The sequence below is a fragment of the Cajanus cajan genome, chromosome 5 (genome assembly GCF_000230855.2).
Source record: "Cajanus cajan strain Asha chromosome 5, NIPB_CcT2T_4, whole genome shotgun sequence".
NCBI classification, from domain to species: domain Eukaryota; kingdom Viridiplantae; phylum Streptophyta; class Magnoliopsida; order Fabales; family Fabaceae; genus Cajanus; species Cajanus cajan.
In genome coordinates this window covers 51,304,701-51,324,318 of record NC_138521.1, presented here as the reverse complement: position 1 = coordinate 51,324,318, position 19,618 = coordinate 51,304,701, and the positions used below count along the sequence as shown (strand labels likewise).

The window sequence follows — 19,618 nt, the reverse complement described above, 5'->3', positions numbered from 1 at the left end:
TTAATTTTAAAATTTTGAAATTTATGAAAATCAAAAACAAAAAAATATATAATTTATACAGATTAAAAATATATTTTACCAAAATTATAATAGGTAGATATTACACACCTGTTTAATATATATTTTTTACTTATTTAAGACTAATCTATATAATTCCCCTTAAAAAAAGATTAATCTATATAATAAAGTATGTATTTTTTTCAAATTCATTCAGATTTTTTTTTTTACTGAGATTTGTTTAAAAAATTCAATAATTTGAAATAAAAATATAAATATTTAAAATGTAATTAAATAGTCTGATAAAGAAAATAAAACGATGTGATAAATTAAGAGAACTATTTTTTTAAGAAACAAAATAGGTGACAAACTTTAGTGAAACAAGTTGTTTACTGCTTGGTTCATGATATATGCACCTCATTTTTTTTTATAAGTGTACTTTTTCAAAAAATATATATATATATATATATATATATCTTTAAATTTTATAATTTTTTATTTTTTATTTTACATCCCAATATTTAATTTAGCATTTTTTCCTTATTTTTCACACACCTTATTCTCTCCTCTTTTCGATTTTCACATGCTCTCCTTTACCTTTCCTCTACTCTCATATGTTTTAATAAGTAATTTTAATTCTTTCAGTTTTATGTTATTATCTTCCTCCGTCCTCTTTCAATTTTTTCATTATTATCTTCTCTCTCCCTTCTCTTAGTTGTCACATGCACCCGAAATGTACACTACAAGAAAAATCTAAATTTTCGACGAAAAATTTCCGACGGATATGGATCCGTCGGAAATTTCTGACGGATTTATATTTCTGTCAAAAATTTCCAACGGAATTTTCCGTCAGAAATTTTCCGTCGGAAATTTCCGACATAAACTTTCCGACAGAAAATTCCATCGGAAATTTTCGACGGAAAAATAAATCCGTCAGAAGTTTCTGCCGGAAAATTTCTGACAGAATATTCCATCGGAAATTTCTGACGGAATTTTCCGTCGGAAATCTTATTTTTAATTTTTATTTTTAATTTCTTTTTTAATTTCTTATATATATATTTGTAGTATTAAAAATTTTATATATCTTTTAAAGGTATAAATATATATTATAATTATTTATTACAAGTTTTTTATATCTACGATTAGTATTAAAGATGAAAATAAATTAGGTTATACTATATTTTATTATAATTTACTTGGTTTGAACCTAACTTTCTTTAAAAATATATATTTTAAGTGTGACTTATTTATCTATCATAGATAATTTTTAAATATTTGGGTAGAACTACAATCATATAGACTTATTTTATAATAATTTAACACTATTAAAAATATAAAAATCTATATGTTAAATTTATAAAAATAAAGTTTAATTTATTTATGATATAAATATGTTTTTAATATCTAATATATATTTTTAGATGATAATTGATTTTAAAATATATCTTATAATAACAATTCTAAATGGAATATAAATCTTATGATTTTTCTTATTTTGATTTTTTTAATCAATGTATATAATTTTACTATTTTGATTTTTTCAATCAACGTATACAATAAATAAAAAACACAAAAGAAAAACATGCATGCTACAAATTTTATTTTATCAAAAAATTATTTGTTTTAATATATTACATTATATATGTGAATATTCATACATATATATATATATATATACATATATATATTATAATTAAACTTTTTTTAAAAATTAATTCATTATTAAGAAATTTTTTTTTATCACATGAGAATTAATTTCCTTCAAAAATTTGACAGATATCAAATAAATAAACATTTTTTCTGAATTTATATATTTATTTTATTAGAATATAATTTTTATTTTTTAAAATATATTATTTTTTTAGATAAAAAATTATGTATATGTCAAATAGTAGTGAGGGCAAGTGCCTCACTATTCCAAACGTGCAGTTGTCGCTGTATATATATATGTATGTGTATATATATATATAATATAGGGGGTTATAATTATACCGGTGTAACTTTTACTAAGTATTATGCCGCTCTATAACTTTATATTAAATGTGAATTTTGTAAATCCAACCGTTAAATTGAAAGTTCATATCACTTTATACGTGTATATCAAATTTTGTTAAAATTGAACAACAACTGGAAGATAATCCAAGTGTTCATATTTTAGTGTATTTTGAAATGAATATATTACATCAATTTTGTTTTATAAAAATGAAGTATCAAATCATCTTGGATTAATATAAAGTTTTTTATATATAATCTATAAGAGATATGAACTTTCAATCTAACAGTTGAATTTACCAAATTCACATTTAATATAAAGTTATTGAGCGGTGTAATACATTGTAAATGTCGCATTTAATATATATATATATATATATATATATATATATATGAGGGGGTTATAATTACAATGGTATAAATTTTACTAAGTGTTACACCGCTCAATAACTTTATATTAAATGTGAATTTTGTAAATTCAACCGTTAAATTGAAAAATTTTTACTCTTAAATCATATATATATATAGATACACACACACACACACATATATATATATATATGAGGGGCGTTATAATTAATTACAATGGTATAAATTTTACTAAGTGTTACACCGCTCAATAACTTTATATTAAATGTGAATTTTGTAAATTCAACCGTTAAATTGAAAATCTTTTACTCTTAAATCATATATACAAAATGTTATATTAATCGAAGATGATTTCTTATAAAACAAAATTAAATCTGTCAAAAAATTTATATTTTTGATGAGAAAATTTTTGTAGGAAAAGCTATATTATTGATAGAATATTTCAGACAAATTTATATTTGTCGAAAATGTAAGAACTGGTTTTAAATTTGATATGAAAATATTATGATATAATTAGATAAGATTTTAAGTTAGTATTTTATTAATGGTTGATAATTAAAAAATAAAACATGGATAAATACATTTTTTGAATTTTATATGTTTGATTTAAGATAACTTACAAAATAACTCTTGATAAAGTTATTCCGCTCAATAACTCATGGTGTGTTGAATTTCATCGATCCAATTAATTGTTAAATTAAAAGTTATTAAATTTTACTAATAATTAATATAAAAAATTAATTAGTTTTGGAATAAATTATTTGCTAATTAATAATATAATTGAAATATTAATTATTTTAAATTATTTAACTAAAATCTTATTGACAATTTACTATATGATCTTAATATTTTTGTATAACTAATATCTGGTTTTAAATTTGATATGAAAATATTATATATAATTAGATAAGATTTTAAGTTAGTATTTTATTAATAGTTGATAATTAGAAAAAAAATAAGGATAAATACATTTTTTAAATTTTATATGTTTGATTTAAGATAAATAAATATATTAAATTAATTAATAATTTATTTAAAATATTAAAATTTAATTTATAAGTATGTAATAAATAAATATTTATAATTTTATAAATTATATTATCATTATAAATTATAAAATTAAATAATTTAAATTATAATTTTAAATAAAAATAAGTAGATGTTAATTATAAAAGTAAGTACATATAAATAAAGAATAATTAAATATATTATTAATATTATTATTATTATTATTATTATTATTATTCATAATATAAAATTATTATATATTATTATTATAGTACAAATATGAGATTGTATATTTGAGGATGACTTAAATGAATTAATTTGTACAAGTTATATTGACAACATACATAGACATTTCGGTAGCTTAATCATCAGAACTTCACAGTTAAGCGTGCTTGACCTGGAGTAGTACTGGGATGGGTGATCTTCTTGGAAGTCTCCCAGAAATTGCACAAGTAAGGATAAAACACGCTAAATAGTGAAATATTCTGAAATAGAACCCTTGAGAGGCCAAATATGAGAGTTGTTACATTAATAAATTTATTAAAATTAAAAAAAATTATAATTTCCGACGGATTTTCTGTCGGAAATTTTGACAGCAATTTTTGACGGAATTTTCCGATAATTTTCGACGGATTTTTCTGTCAGAAATTTTGACAGCAATTTCCGAAGGAATTTTTTGTCGGAAATTTTTGACGGAATTTTTTGTCGGAAAATTCTGTCGGAAAAATTATTTTAGACAAAATTTTTTTTCGACACCACTTTTTCCGACGGATTGAAATCCGTCGAAAATCCGTCAAAAAAAGCAAAATCTGTCAGAAATTTACCTATTTCCGTCGGAAATTTTCGTCAGAAAATAGCATTTTTCTTGTAGTGGTAGAAATAGTTTTCATCAACATTTTAGGCACGTGTGACTTTGTCGAAAGTATCGAGTCAAATATGCATTTTTTCTTCAAGCACTTCCTTCACTTACATATCTTGAAAACATAATATCAAATAATTTTGGTGTTCCAAAAAATACTTTTTAGAATAGTAAAATTAGTGTTGCTGAAAAAAAATTTCAAAATTGGGTTTTTAACATACTTCTAAAAAGAACTTTCTAGAACATTAAATTTAGTGTTCCGAAAATTTTCAAAATTATGTAAAATAACATACTTCCATTGTAACGTAGTAAATTTTTTTTAGAAGGCTCAGTATGGGTGATCCAGTAGTCTAGAACGGGCCGTTCCCAAACTGGAACGAGCCATTCAAACTACTGAATTGGCCTATAAAACATAGTTGAGAACGGGCCGTTCTGGAGGGAGAACGGGCCGTTCCAAACCCCAGAACGGGTCGTTCCGAAGGGAGTACGGGCCGTTCTGGATGGAGAACGGGCCGTTCTGGATGAGTCTCAGAACGGGCTGTTCTGATTTCAAAACGGGCCGTTCTGCATGTAAATTTTGTACTTGGTGAAAGAGTGCAGAACAGGCCGTTCCGGATAACAGGCCGTTCTGGCCACTCCTGAATGTCTATAAATAGAGTTGAGTGGTTGAAGAGAAATGGAGGTTTTTAGAGAGAAGTTTTAGAGAGAGGAACTCTGGACTAAGAAGCTTGCCTTGGGTGGATTGAAGTTTCGGGTTGAGCTTCGGAAAGGAAATTTCGCTTCTTGGCTATTCTGAGCAATCTTTAGGTAAGGGAAGCTAGATTGTAAAGTTGTTGGTTGTATGTGAGTTGGGAACTCTTTTGGGTACTTAGGTTGATTAGTATGAGTTGTGTTATATGATGAAAATATTGTTGGTTGCTAATATTTGCTTAAATATTTATTAATGATGTTGTTGGAAATGCATGTTGTAGTTAAGTTGTGAAGTTGTTTACAAGTTGTGTTGATTTATGATATTCTTGAAGTTGTTTAATGTTGTTAAGTTGCATTAAGTTGATATTTTAATGACTATAGTTGTTTAATTAAGTTGTTTGCATGTTGTTAAAATTATTAAAGTTGTATAGTTGTATAATTACATTGAGATGTATGATGAGTAGAAAGTGAAATGAAGAGATGCATGTTGAGTATAGAGTTGAAAAGTTGCTATGTTGTTTAAAGTTGTTAAAAGTTGAGATTGATTACTATAGTTGTCTATTGCTATAAAGTTGTTAAGTTGTCTATTGCTGTAAAGTTGCTAAGTTATTTATTGTTGTAAAGTTGTTAAGATGCCTATTGTTGTAAAGTTGTTGTGATGCTTATTGCTGTAAAGCTGTGTTGTTGAGTTGTAAGTTGATTAAGCTGTGATGATAAGTTGTTGATCACTAGGACTAGGGGAGATGTTTTCGAAGTTGCTCATCCCATTGTGTGGATTGAGATAGTTGTGGTGCTCTAAGAGCCCAATTTGTTGAAAAACCCTCCTTAGGAAGTTGTCCCTTGGAGTGGTCGTTGTGTTTTTCTCCTCTAGGACTTAGTTGATCCCGTGTGTGGGCAAGGTCGAGGCACACGTGTACAAAGTGACCACGGTATAGGGGCAAGGTCGAGCTATACCGATTATAAAGCGACCACGGTATAGGGGCAAGGTCGAGCTATACCGATTATAAAGCGACCACGGTATAGGGGCAAGGTCGAGCTATACCGATTACAAAGCGACCACGGTATAGGGGTCAGGTCGACCTATATCGATTACAAGTGACCAATTTGAGTAAAGTACGAAGTCGGGAACTTAGTTCCTAACCGAGTACTATACTTCCTTGTTTAAGTGGCAAAGTCTGAGAAACCATTATCGTGTTGTGGATTGATATCCAAATGTGTTGTGTTGTCGGTTTGGTAGGACCTAGCCACTTAGATTACTTACCATGTTGTAGGAGATCTCCGAGTCGAAATGCGTGACGATGCATAAGTTGTTGATGAGTCGATTTGTCGTTGGTATGAGTTGTATATTTATTGTTGTGTTGTTAAGCTGTGATTATGTTGTATGTTGACCTTGTTGAGGATGACGATATGGTTGTTATGTTGTAAGTTGAAATGAATGTTAAGATGTATAATATATATATATGTTGTTTATCTCAAGTGACGAATGTGAAGATGATTATATAGTTGTTATGTTGAATATTAAATTATTATGAGTTATTTATTGTCTCTAGCTTACCCTTGCATGTTTCCATGTGGTTTGGACTGCGATTATCATACGTGGTATGGGAGCAGGGCAAGGATAAGTTGGGAGGTAGCTGCTAGAGGCCACAGGAGGTGCCTGAAGATGGATATTTTTTTTTGTAGGCTACCTTATAGTAGCAGATTTTCTTGTATATAACTAGTTGTTTGTTGCTTGATTAGCAACTTGTGTTAAAAAAAAAATTTATACTATTTTAGTACATTTTTTAGCAGTATGTAGTGTTGTTCCGTAGTGTGACGGCCACGGCAGGTCGTTACATCCATAAAGTACTTTTCGCAATATTAATTTTATTATTTTGGAAAGTAATTTTTGAAAGTATGTTATTCTACATAATTTTATAAAGTTCTTTCCGGAATAGTAAATTTAGGATTTCGAAAAGTATTTTTCGGAAGTGTATTATTTTATATACTTTCAAAAAGTATTTTTTGAAACACTAAATTTATTATTCCAAAAAGTATTTTTCAAAAGTATGTGAAAAACACAATTCTAAAAAATTCTTTCCAAAACACTAATTTCACTATCCCAGAAAGTACTCCGGAATAGTGAAACTAGTGTTTCGGAATGTCTTTTTCATAACACTAAATTTAATGTTAAATTTTTGGAGATGTGAAAGGAGAAGTGTTTGAAGAGAGAAACTGTCAAGGTAGGCGCACGTACCTACAATGTTGTCGCATACTAATTTTACGGTTTAGGTGCATGTGAAAAAGTGAAAAGGATGAGAGGAGAAGAGAGTAGTTTAAGAATTGAGAGAATTAAAGCTACCTATTGAAATAAGTAGGGAATTGGAGGAAGACAAAATGGTATATGTGAAAACTGAAAGAGAGAAGAAATGAGGTATGTGAAAATGAAAAAAAAAATAGTAATTGAAAGTTGGACATATAAAATTAAAAAAATTAAAGAATAAAAAATTTTATAAATATTTTTTTAAAAAAAATAAAGGAGGTGTACTTATAAATAAAAAAATGTATAGAAGAAAAAAACTTCCGCGGAGACCAGTATACATGAACCTTTTTTTGTGTAGAATTTTTGGGTCCATTACTATTTACACCGCTAGCTGGGTTAATTTACTGTGATTTCTTCTTCGTCTAACTGAACAATATTGGGCTCAATATATAGATTGTCTTTCCATGGATCTAAGCTCTTAAAATCTGGAACAATATTTCGCCTTTGTCAAACTGAACAATATTGGGCTCAACTAATCACCATTCAAAACCAAGAGATTGCTGGGCATAGTAAGGGATTTGACTAACTTTCCAGGAAGTCTAAGAATCAAATATAAATAAAATATAAAAAATCAAAAGAATAAAAAATAAACTCAATGAATTATATTGCATCCATAAAGAAAGAAGAAATGTACTACATTTTCATGATAAAAAAAAAAAAGAAGAAAAAAAACAAATTGGGAGAAAAAGCCATCTAGTTCACATTCATTATATTCATCATCAAATGCATTTATTATAGGTACCAGGTTAACGCAGTGAACAAATCTTTACATAGAGAGGTGCTTAAAATCAGGTACCCTTACTTATATATTTCAAATTGCCTCTAAAGAAGGATGTGTGTGGAAAATAAGAGAAAAAAAATGCATTTATAGGAAAAGTTTGAGTTTTCATTTTATTTGAAAATAGATATTGAAAAAAAAATTGTGGGTTTAATAAGCAAAAATGGTTATAAATGTTTTATAGGTGTTTTTTGTGTAGTTTTTGGTGTCAATGTCTTCAATAGCTGTAAAAGCAGAAGAAAGTGTTTGATAATACAAAAGTATAGGCACTATCCCACTCAAAAGCCTAAGTTGACTTTGGTGTTACTAATCGCAATCTTGGTCATCATCATTAGATGGAAGACAATGACAATTAATGCAGGTGTTAGCCGTAGGTTTATCTGACAATATGCTGTCATAAAACGACTAAGAGAGGTAATTTGTATTCTCTCTAGTGATATAAATATAAGAAAAAAATCATTCAAGCTGATTAAAAAAATTATTTACATTATTTAATTTTATTAAAAATAACTTATTTTCTTAAATTTCTTGAAACTTGAATTTAAGAATAAAAAGAGACATTAAAATATAATTTCAATTAAATGAATGTGTATTTTAGGGATAATAATGTTAAATAGAGAGTAATTAGTTAAAATTTATTCATATTTAAGATAAACAAATTTTTTTTTCCGCATATATTCAAAATCAGAGAGAGTATAATTTTAATTATCAATGATTTAATAATTTCTATTCTTATTCTCGATTATGACATGATTTTCAATTTTGATTTGTAATATATTCATGAACTTTATTTAACTTAAGTGTTAGATGGTATTTCTTTTGTTTCATAATAAATGTTGTTTTAAGTTATTCTACACGGATAAAAAAAAAGTAAATAAATAAATGAAAATAATAATGATTTTATAAAATTAATCTTATGATTAATCTTCTTTATTATAAATAATGTAACACAAAACTCATTTATTATATAAAATATTATTAGGAGTATAAATGAAAAAGATGTAATTAATATTGTATTAAAAAATTATCATAACACTAATTTTGATATTTATTTTCTCTGTTAATGTAACACTTATTATGAAACAAAAGAAATATTAAATTGAGAACATGTGCATGCCAACAACATCAAAGATGGAAAAATTTATCAGGTAATTCTACATAATAATGTCCATAATCTCAATTAAATTTATGCAACATATATTTAAGATTTAGCTTAAATACATTTTTAATCTCATAAATTAGGAATAGGTTTTGTTTTTAATCTCTCAAATTTTTAAAAATCTTATTTTAATCTTTTAACTCACCAATAACATATATGAAAGTGACAGATTATATAGTCATACGATATCAATTGATTTTATATATGATGTTTTCACTGATAGGGACTAAAATGAGATTTTTTAAAATTACATAAACTAAAAAAATCTATTTTACATTTTAAGGATTAAAAATAAATTTATCTTAAATTTGAGAAACTAAAAACATATTAAGTCTTAAAATTTTTATTCTATGAAAAAAAAAATACTTAATTATGTATCGTGAAGAATGTGTTGATTATAGTACACCTAATAATTTACAATAAAGTTAATTAGGGAATTATAAAAGCAAAGTTTTTTTTTTATTGTTTTAGATTTTTTTAATACATATCCACGCGGAAATCATTGGTAATATCCACATACATGAAGGCTAAATTACTTATCCCCTTCCTTTTTCTCCTCAATTGAAAATAACTATTCAACAACAACAACAAAATTATGATAATGTAAGTGTTATTTCCCATCACGTATTATTTTATTTTTTATTTGAGGGATAGGAAAATAGAACGGAAATTTCAAACCATTTACATGAAAGTGAATTAAACAATACATGAACAAAATTGAAATGATAAGAGCAATGTATCCTTTGTACGTACTCATTTTGTCCCTTCTGTATGACAGAAATTATGTTATGCAATTTCAACGTTCTGATAAGATGGTAGCCTTTAATGATGATAAAATTTTGGCTTCAAATAACAAAAGCTGGATAATAACCACAACGATATATTTCCATATCTTTTAATTTTGACTTCTTTATATTATTGCCGAGGACATGTGTTGACTATTATGCTAACTTTTTCCCTAATTCTAGAGTTAAAGCCAAAGAGACAGCAACAAATTGATGATTAAAATTCCTGATATTACAGCTATATACAACGAACTTAAAAGTTAAAAGTCTCTTTAATTTCCAATGATATCAAATCCGGTGATTTAATTATCAGCACGAAAATGCAGCATCCATGACATATAATTCAACTTTTTTATTTTTCCAAATAACTCTCTCTTCGTGAAGCCGTACACATTGCAAATGCCTCATTCTTCTGCATGGCTGATCCTTTTTGACTTCATAATGTGTCACTCTCTTGATTCTGTCCACGTTGATTTTGCCATCGGCATGCTTCTCTTTTATATGTATGTTTTCTTGATGCTTTTTACTTTGAAAGGATATTTGGCTACCATATGTTAACTTTATCTTTTTAAATTTGGGAGGGCACGCCGACTTAGTTAAAGGCAAAAGGAAAAAACAAAAGGGTCCTTAGTTAACAGTGGATATACTATTTTTTCACCACGAACGTTGGTGGTAGTCATCACATTATATATATATATATATATATATATATATATATATATATATATATATACATATTATCAATGCTTTTCAGAATAACCGTACGTGTGATTGTATGGTGTATTGAGAGGCGTGGATAAGTTTGCAGAATATACTGCTGAGAACAAAAAACTTGCATGCATAATTGCTTTAACTTTTAACCAAAGGCTTTTGGCCTCAGTCACTGGCATGATATTATTACTATGAGTCGCCCACGAGGGGATGAAGAAATCTTAATCATGTTAGAGATCTATGCAAATAGTTGCTGCATGCTTGTCAATTATTCCCACCATTTCAAATCATCAGTCACTTTTATTTCATAATATTTGTTACTTAAGAAAAAATGATGAGAAGTACACTTTAACTATCTTAAGAACTACTAGTTAAGGAGGATTATTTTGTAATAGTAATTAGTGTGTTAATAATTCTTTAAGACGTATTTTACTTTAAACAACAAATGACTTAAAATGAACCATTAATTAATTTCATGTTTTACGTTCAAATCTCAATCAGGAGTATAGACGAACAAAAGTTCATTATTTAGGATAGGGTTTCTAATATTATTTTATATTAAAATATAAATTTGAGTATAATTAAATTTTATAAAATTGACATAGTAAAATAGAAATTGTCTTCTATTTATATATTATATTTTAACAATATCATCAGTCAAAAACTTCAACAATTTTCTTCCCTCATGCCATGTTATAACATTGATCATGGGCATAAGAGCAGGAAAAATTGACTTAATATGGAGATCATCCCCAACTTATATATTATATTTGATAATATCCTGAATCAATGTGAGAACGTCTAACGATTTTCTTCTCTCATGCTATGTTATAACATTGATAATTGGCATAAGAAAAGGAAAATATGAAGGAAAAAAAAACAGCAACTAAAGTGAGAAGCGAGTGTGAGCATGATCGCTTAAGGTATCTAACCCTAGAATGGACATAGGCGAGATTGCTTTTAGGGCTAAAATCATTATTAGAGTGGTAGTATAATAAAAGAAAGATGTGAAAAGTTTTCCAAGTATGTGGCTTTCCTTAACGCAGCAGACAAATTGTAATACGATACATGGCATTAAGTCATGAATCAGATCACATAAAGTCATTCTGAGGGAATCTAATTTTGCACCCACTGCCTTTTGTTTGAATTAGGCAAGGGAATATCTGCTGCCTTTAGACAAAGTTTAGCAATAAAGGTGCAAGTAATGATGACCCTGGGCGTGGAGAATCAGTAGCAATGACGTGATCAAGAGGATCATTACGGTCAAAGGGATAAATTAAAATACATATCTGAGGCCCAGTTCTGCTTAATTGGGACACATACTGACTTAGGAGGACCAGCAATGTAGAAATAACATGATTGGTGTCTCCCCTCATATTGCCTTAATAATTTCACCCTCTCAATCATAACCTTTTTATACCCTTCTCCATTTCTATCACAAAATCTGGCCACATGGATATGAAAATTCAGGAATTCTTTACTAGTAAAATCTCAAAATGTAACCATTAAAACTTTAAACTTGCTGATAATATTCAATCTAAGCCCTCAATTCTGCTAGCTACAACCCCTTTTCTCGCATTGTCCATGCATGCAAAAAGACATTAAAAGGATTGAAAATTTACTTGAGAGAGAAAATGAAAATGAAAAGAGGACTATGAACTACGCATCTGTCCAAGCAGCAAAAACTGGCATCTGAGGCAAGGAAAGAGCAGGCCTCAAATGGGGTGAAGGGTCCCAAGAATTCACGTTGAGGTTACTATTTGGATTAGTAGCCAATAGTTTGGAAGCAGTTGAAGGCATTCCAGAGAGCATTGGCAAGCTTGTCCTATCAGGGCTACCTTCTCTTGAGCTGCTTAAGCTTGTGGCCAATGAAGAAGGATTTGACACATGCGTTCTCACCTTGCTTGATTCCTCTACTTCTTGATGAAACATGTTGTCCATAGCCACTGAGAAGGAGTGGTTGGCCCTGTCACTCTCAATTCTTGGTGGATTCTGGTCAAGTTGTTGAGAGGATTGGTATAGAACCATCTTCCACTGATCATTTTGGCTCTCACAGCTCTTCTGCATTAGAATAGCTTCTTGAGTGTCATCATATGCAGAAGGCTTAGGATTATGATCAATATACTGAGTTCCACCTTCTGTATCTCTGTTGCGTCTAGCTAGTTCACTGCTAAGAAGGTTGCTGCTTGCCATGATTTTCTCCACATCATATTTTGTTATGTCAAAGTTGGTCACAGCATTCACTCCTCTGAATTTTATAGCAGCAATGTCGTAGGCTTCAGCTGCTTCCTCTTGGGTACCTAAAGTTCAATTTCAATAAGATTGACGATTAGTCTTTTGTGCCAACGTTGGAGCATTTTTTTTTCTTTGGCCAAACACAGTATTTTATTTTTTGGGTCAGACACATTGTAGCAATACATTTTGGTCAAAAACACGAGTTCAGTGTTTTCTTGGCTACAATTACAAACATTGGATAAGATTTTTTTTAAAGTGAACAATTAAGATTTACATTTGTGATTGTTAATCGGTCTGAATAACAGCATTAATAAAAGCTGTCTCTCCGGGACTAACAGTCCTCTACAATATAAAGTGGCTCATGATCAGCTTTATCTGGCTGAAAAGATGAAATTCCTTAGAGAATCAAAGATTAGGTTTTCAAAGTCATAAAGCACCCTCTCTGTGGTTTCCTACTAGGGAAAACATGGTAATGGTACCTGAACACATTGATACAGGTAAATAAAGCAAAAAATAATAATAATAATAATAAAATAGTACATTCAGAGGGAAGAAAAAAAAAAGTTATCCAGAGAATATGAAAGAACTCACTGAAGGTTCCAAGATATAGATCTTTGTTTCCAGCCACTCTACCAATTCGAGCTTGCCATCTTCCATGTTGGTGGTGTCTGCTACCAAGTGAACCAAAGGAACCAAGTTTGAAAAGACTTAAGAAAATTCAATTGCAGATATGAAAATTACTAGTTAAATTGTAATTATATACTGAGTGGTTGTTAGCCTATGAGACCTTGTTACTCCTCTGTACATGGAAGCCCCTCTTGAGAATCCGCTGCTTTTTCTGAATGGACAAAGTTGATAGTTTATGAATAAATAAATTAGTTGTTGACTATTTGACTTCCAGTTGATAGATAGCAACAAGGATTTTACCTTCTTAAATGAGCAACATATTCCTGCCTGGTCATGTTCTTCATTTCTTCAAGTTCATTTTGATAATTTTCCAACTGTTAGTTAGAAGAGAATGAAAAAGAATAAAGATGTTATGTGATTATCATTGCAGATACTGTTACTGAATTAGACCACATAACTTGAGTGGAAACATGGAAGAGAAAAGAGAAATAAATTATTAGTTATTACAGGGAAGTTTATGTGAGTGGAGGGTCCCCAATACTTGAGTGCGGCCAGATCATAAGCCCTCGCAGCTTTTTCTTCCATATCATAACCCCCTAAAATCAAAAGTTTGGAATGACTTGAATAAACATTCTTTCTCCTCTTTTGTTAACGTCATAAACAAACCATTAAATGACATCTATCTTTAACTGTCTGGTTAATCTAAGCTCTAGGAATTTCGGCCAGAATTTAAAAAAAAATGAAAAAGACATTTAGGTCTCAAGAAATGTTACCTAGATAAACTGATATTCATATTGTATTTGAATGGCATTCCCCGCGAAGCAAAGACATAAAACCAAAAAGAATAGTGAGAGATGACTAAAAAAAATGCAGATATTTGCTACAAAGAACAGCGGAACTCAGTAGATAGATATGTTTGACCAAAAAACTGCACAAGAAAAAAACAGAAGAAAAAGTGATGGGGAATATAGTCCCTTTCTTACCTTGTCTTCCTTTCCTGCTTTGGCCCTCTTTCTTGCAGCTGTTGTCCCAAAGATGAGCTTCATATCTACCAGTCCACCTATGCCTGATCAACAAACACCCTTTAGAAATAAAGAGACACAATAAAAACACAAAAGGGGAGAAGAAGAGTTAATGTATTGAGGATGCTCATGCATGAACCATGACACATAATCATAAGCAAATCAAGTGAACAAACAACTGAACTATAGTGTTAGTATAGCTTTATTGTTACAAAACCGATAAACATATTAATGTGGTGTTAGCAGAAGAAAACTAACCTTGTTACACCTCTATATTGGGAGGTTCTTTGTCCAAAGGTGTCAATGGACTTCCTATGAACAATTTGCTTCTGGTCAACCTTTTCAGGTCCCCTTTTCTTTGTATCCATAACAACAGAATCAATGACAGCAGGTGATGTTCGGTGTGAACTTGTTACACAGCTAGACTGTGAGCTAGGACTCATGGACAAGCTTAAAGACTGCAAATCCCCATAAGCCATTGATCCCTGCATGGACCCTGATTCACCTCCATTTTCTTCCACAGGAACAATCATCTTTGAGTCCTGTGCATGGCTAGCTTGGAAGTTTCTAACTGTCCAGCTCTTGAGACCAGGAACAGGAACTCCATCATCCCCCATGTTTGAAACATGAAGATTGCTATCTGAAGTTTGGTTTTGCTTGGACCCTTCTAACATCATATCATGGTTTCTCAAGGTAGAGTAATATGACAAGTGTTGAGCTTGAAGCTCTTGTTGTTGCTGTTGGTTGCTAATGTGTTGTTGGACATGGTTTTGGTATGTTGGGTTGTTTAGGTCACGGCGTGATGGTTGGTTGTAAAACACACTGTCTAAGCTCAGAGGGGTTGTTTCTGTGGCACTACATTCATAGTGAGGGGTCCCCATCGCTTCCCCACCTAAGAAATTCTCCAGTTTTGGAGTTGAAGTAGTAGCCATTGCTTAACAAAAATAGATAAAAACACAGTTCAAACAATTAGTAAAGTGCACACTAAAAAACAAAGTCTCCCAAAACAAGAGAATAACATAGCAAAACTTTTGGACTAACCTTGTGCCTGTGACCTGCTCAGAGCTTCCATTCCATAGAGAGAGCCATCAGATTTGAGAGGCATGATAGGCAGGGCCGAATACAATCCAACATTTTCTGCTTCAAGTCCATAGTAGAAGCCATAGTTATGAAGTGGAGCATGGTGGTAAAAGCTTGTAGGAACCACTTCAGCAGCAGAGGAAGGTTGGGAGTGATGTGAAGAAACTCCAATATTCATTTGAGGAGAGAGTGAGAACCCCAACCAGTTATTTTGATTATTAACGTCAACAGTGTCATCATTTTCCATGCCCTTCATTTTCTCTCCACACTCACTCACTCCTAAACCAAACAAGAGAAATATATGTAAATAATCATTAGCAAACCATATCTATGATCTATCCACACCTCACCATTTAGACCAATTTGTTTTTTCTAAATAAACAATTTTGTCTCGGTTGCAGAAGTGACTGGGCCAAATCTAACCAACAACGTAAACAAATCTATCTAGATCCTGCAAGCAACTGAATCATAAACTATAATATCTCTCTCTCTCTCTCTCTCTCTGTGAGGCTGTCTTGGAGTGTATGTATATAAGGTGTCTGTGTGGACACATTTGTAAAGGGAACAAAGCAAGTTCCTTTAAACTAAACAAAAAGAATGTGTTTCAGCAAGCAATGCTAGGCATCCTTCCCGCATTCCATGGGGATCCGTGTATGAGAAAGACCTTCGCTTTTGCTTTATTCTACGCTCCCTCCTTTCCTTTTCTCTTTTATGCAACACTCCTTAGACCTTAGTTGTATTAATAATAATTAGTCATTGTTATCCAAAAAAGGCCATTGTGCTGCATCCACCAACAGGCCTCATTTTTGTACACCGGATGCAAATGCAACTTGGAAGACTCAAACCAAGTCCATGTCTAAGTCCCTCTCAAAATTTATTGGTCACACTCACAGTTACACACTTGCATTGCACAAATATTATTATATGTATATGTAAATGATGTTCATTTTGCTTCGTCCTGAATTAGATTTCACGGGCCGTGGACAACGTGTCCTTCCCTCCAGTCACTTCAAAACAGTTTGCAGATCCTGCTATGCTATGGACCCCTACAACAACTTTGCAACTACAGGACAGGTATCTGCCACCCGAGAGTTATAGGGGTTGGCTCTTACGACGTCGTTTCCTTGAGTCCAACTTTCTTCTCCTCCACTCACTCCTTTTCGCCATTCATTTCCAACACTCACAATTACCACTTGCTATATTTCAAGTTTCAACCTCTGCCAGTCACTTTCTTTTGTTTTTGCTCTTTGGCACTTTCTTCCAACTCATCTCACTTTTCTTAATTAACCTCACAGTAATTATTTTTTCACTACCATTTACTAATTTTGTTCCATCAGTTGGGGATCTCACGTTATAAACAAAACAATTACTTATGCAATGTCAACAATAACTTCAGAATATCAACAAAGGCATCAAAATTGCAAGAGTAAATTACATTTACACACCTTAAAATTTTGTGAAATTGTACAGATATTTTCTACTTTTCTATCCCTTCAATAACCTCCATTAATTGTTTAAAAAATATTACACTAGTACTTCTTATACATTAACTTCCCTTAATTATTTAAAAAACATTACCTTGTGATCTCCTATAAGAGAGAATATTATGAACCTTTAAAAAAATAGGAAGTGTTAATACTATTTCGTAGAATTCAAGGAGTCCCAATGTAATTCATAGGCTTCGTTCTAATGTGTGCAGTGCCTTATGACTCTGTCTTGGAGTCATATGTGTGGTGCCTCATGACTCAATGGCTTGGTGTCCTACGTGATGATTCATGTCTAAGTTGTTTTTTAGTCATGATCGATTAAAATCTTAACTACAATCAATTAGAATTTGAGCCACGACTAATCAAAATTTGAGTCATGAGCCATAATTAATCAAAATTTTAAGCGTGATCAGACAATATAATTTACTTAAATTACAATAGTAACCTCATCAATTACAGTAATTTACAATCTTTCACACTATGACAACTTAGATATAATTTTAATTGTACTTTTTATGCAATTATTTAATTGGTTACCTTATAATTTATGTTACCCTTCAATACAAATCATTATCATGTTATTGTTTTTTTAGTAACTGTAATTTTAATATGAAGTATCCACATTAAAAATCATGACTGATTTTTGTTGGAGAATACAATAGCAAAATGCTAAATATTCTCCTTCCAATGTTATCATATTGATTACTAATACAAAGCATCAATTTTGAATAAAGAGCATCACAAAAGTACCTAAATAGTTGTGCATATAAGTTTTGTCCAATTAAACATCGCAACCACACCTCAACTGCAAATGTAACCATAGTTTAAAACCTTATTTTAATTAATTATTGCTCGTTGAACTTCTAAAATAAGGGGTTTGGGGGGGGGGGGGGGGGGGGGGGGGGGGGAAAGTGAGGAATTAATACAAGTTATTGGCAATATTTGGTCTTAACAGTTATTGGCAGGCCTATTATTGTTGGCATTCAAGAATATAAAAGGTTCTGGATGATCATGCTAGAGTAAGTTGAATGTTCACACTACTATAAAGTCAAAGCGTGGGGTGGGATACGGAACAAAACACTAGAAAGGAAAATTATGATATACGATGTGATCTAATATGGCCCAATGCTATTTGGGTTACCATGATTGTCTACGCCACTCATATATCAAGCATCTAGAATAGAGAACTTTTGGTATAAATGGAATAATAATCTAAAATTATTGAGGTGCAAGGTGTTTTTTTGGGTTGGCCCGGATTGTAGTCAATCAATACTTGCATCAAGACAAAAAGGTATAGAGGTGAAGTCACTAACATTCTTCAACAGGAAAACTAGCTAGTGGATAATCGTATTCGATCTATATCACCACATTAATTATAGTAACCACACAAACTTTCGTTCCATCTTTTATATATTGTTATTTTCTCCATCAATTGTGAATCTGTGATTTGTCATGACTCATCTTCAACATTTATAAAGCAGTCCTTGTGTATAGTTTACACATCCCAACATGGATATCTTTTGTTGGTTTCCCATTGAAATAGAGGGTGAACTTTATTCAAGAGTAGCTGAGGGAGAATGTGCCATTTTCTGTGGCGCAAATCCAATTAAAAAATTGAACCATTGACGTGAAAAGTGTGTGCTTATGTTATTGCCATATGCGTTTTGGTGAGGCAAAGATGAAATACGAGTAGAAATTACAATAAAGTATGCATTCTTGAAGTACAGATATTCCTGATATGATGAAGTGATGGTCCTTAATAAAGATAGTTGGATTAAATATATTCTATGTAGTGGAAGTGTGGGACAATCAATTTCACTCAACAAACTTACTTTTTTGTGATGCATAAATTAATCAAAAAGCCTTATAAGACATCGTTGGTACAATTCTTGGCAGACATTTTAGAGAATCGGTTACTTCCACAATAACAAAGTCTGGCTTTGCGAAAGTACAGTCACTTCACAAGAATCACATTAGCCATTAAAAATAACAGGAAATGAAATATGCCAAATTTTAGGTCAATAGCCTTGTTTTACTTTGCATTTAATTAGCCTTAAAATTATATTTTTATTTCACTTAATAATTTATATTTTATAAATTTTTAATGAACTAATCATTAATTTAAAAATTCTTAATATATAATAAATTAAGTTTGTAAATTTTTTTAAAAAATTAAATTATTTAATATTTCATTTGATTCAAATTGATAGATAATCATATATGTGGGTGTATAATTGTAAGAAAAAAATCTCGTTGAATGCCAAAGCAACCAAATATTATTTTTTTTATTTTTGTTTAAAAATGCGTGAAGTTTTGTTTATAATGAGAGAAATGGCATTTCAAATACACATATTTGGTGGTCTAGTCTCTTTTTAAAAGTTCTAAAATAGGCTAAAATAAATTTTTGGTCCCTCATTTAATTTGATTTTAGATTTCAATTTGATTCTTTAAGTTTAAAAAACTCCACTTTGACCTTTAAATTATCTTTATTAATCAAATTGGTTCTTGATTATTTTT

At 30.4% G+C, this 19,618-nt stretch overlaps 1 protein-coding gene across 1 annotated transcript; it reads right to left on the bottom strand.

Annotated features, from left to right (window-relative positions):
* Window positions 1-12,109: 12,109 nt before the first annotated feature.
* LOC109810547 (AP2-like ethylene-responsive transcription factor ANT) lies at window positions 12,110-16,643 on the bottom strand. Its single transcript, XM_020374031.3, has 9 exons — window positions 15,576-16,643; window positions 14,793-15,468; window positions 14,496-14,578; window positions 14,286-14,294; window positions 14,020-14,108; window positions 13,813-13,886; window positions 13,673-13,723; window positions 13,477-13,553; window positions 12,110-12,950 (listed from the first exon to the last, which is right to left on the bottom strand). Exons 1-9 carry the CDS (start codon window positions 15,868-15,870, stop codon window positions 12,310-12,312), a joined length of 1,995 nt encoding a protein of 664 aa, XP_020229620.1. The 5' UTR covers window positions 15,871-16,643; the 3' UTR covers window positions 12,110-12,309.
* Window positions 16,644-19,618: the final 2,975 nt, after the last annotated feature.

Coding starts and splice junctions, on each gene's coding strand:
- LOC109810547 (XM_020374031.3), bottom strand. CDS start 15,870: ATGAAGGGCATGGAAAATGATGACACTGTTGACGTTAATAATCAAAAT. Junction 14,579..14,792: donor CAATATAGAGGTGTAACAAG/GTTAGTTTTCTT, acceptor TTTGTTGATCAG/GCATAGGTGGACTGGTAGAT. Junction 13,724..13,812: donor TATGTTGCTCATTTAAGAAG/GTAAAATCCTTG, acceptor TTGTCCATTCAG/AAAAAGCAGCGGATTCTCAA.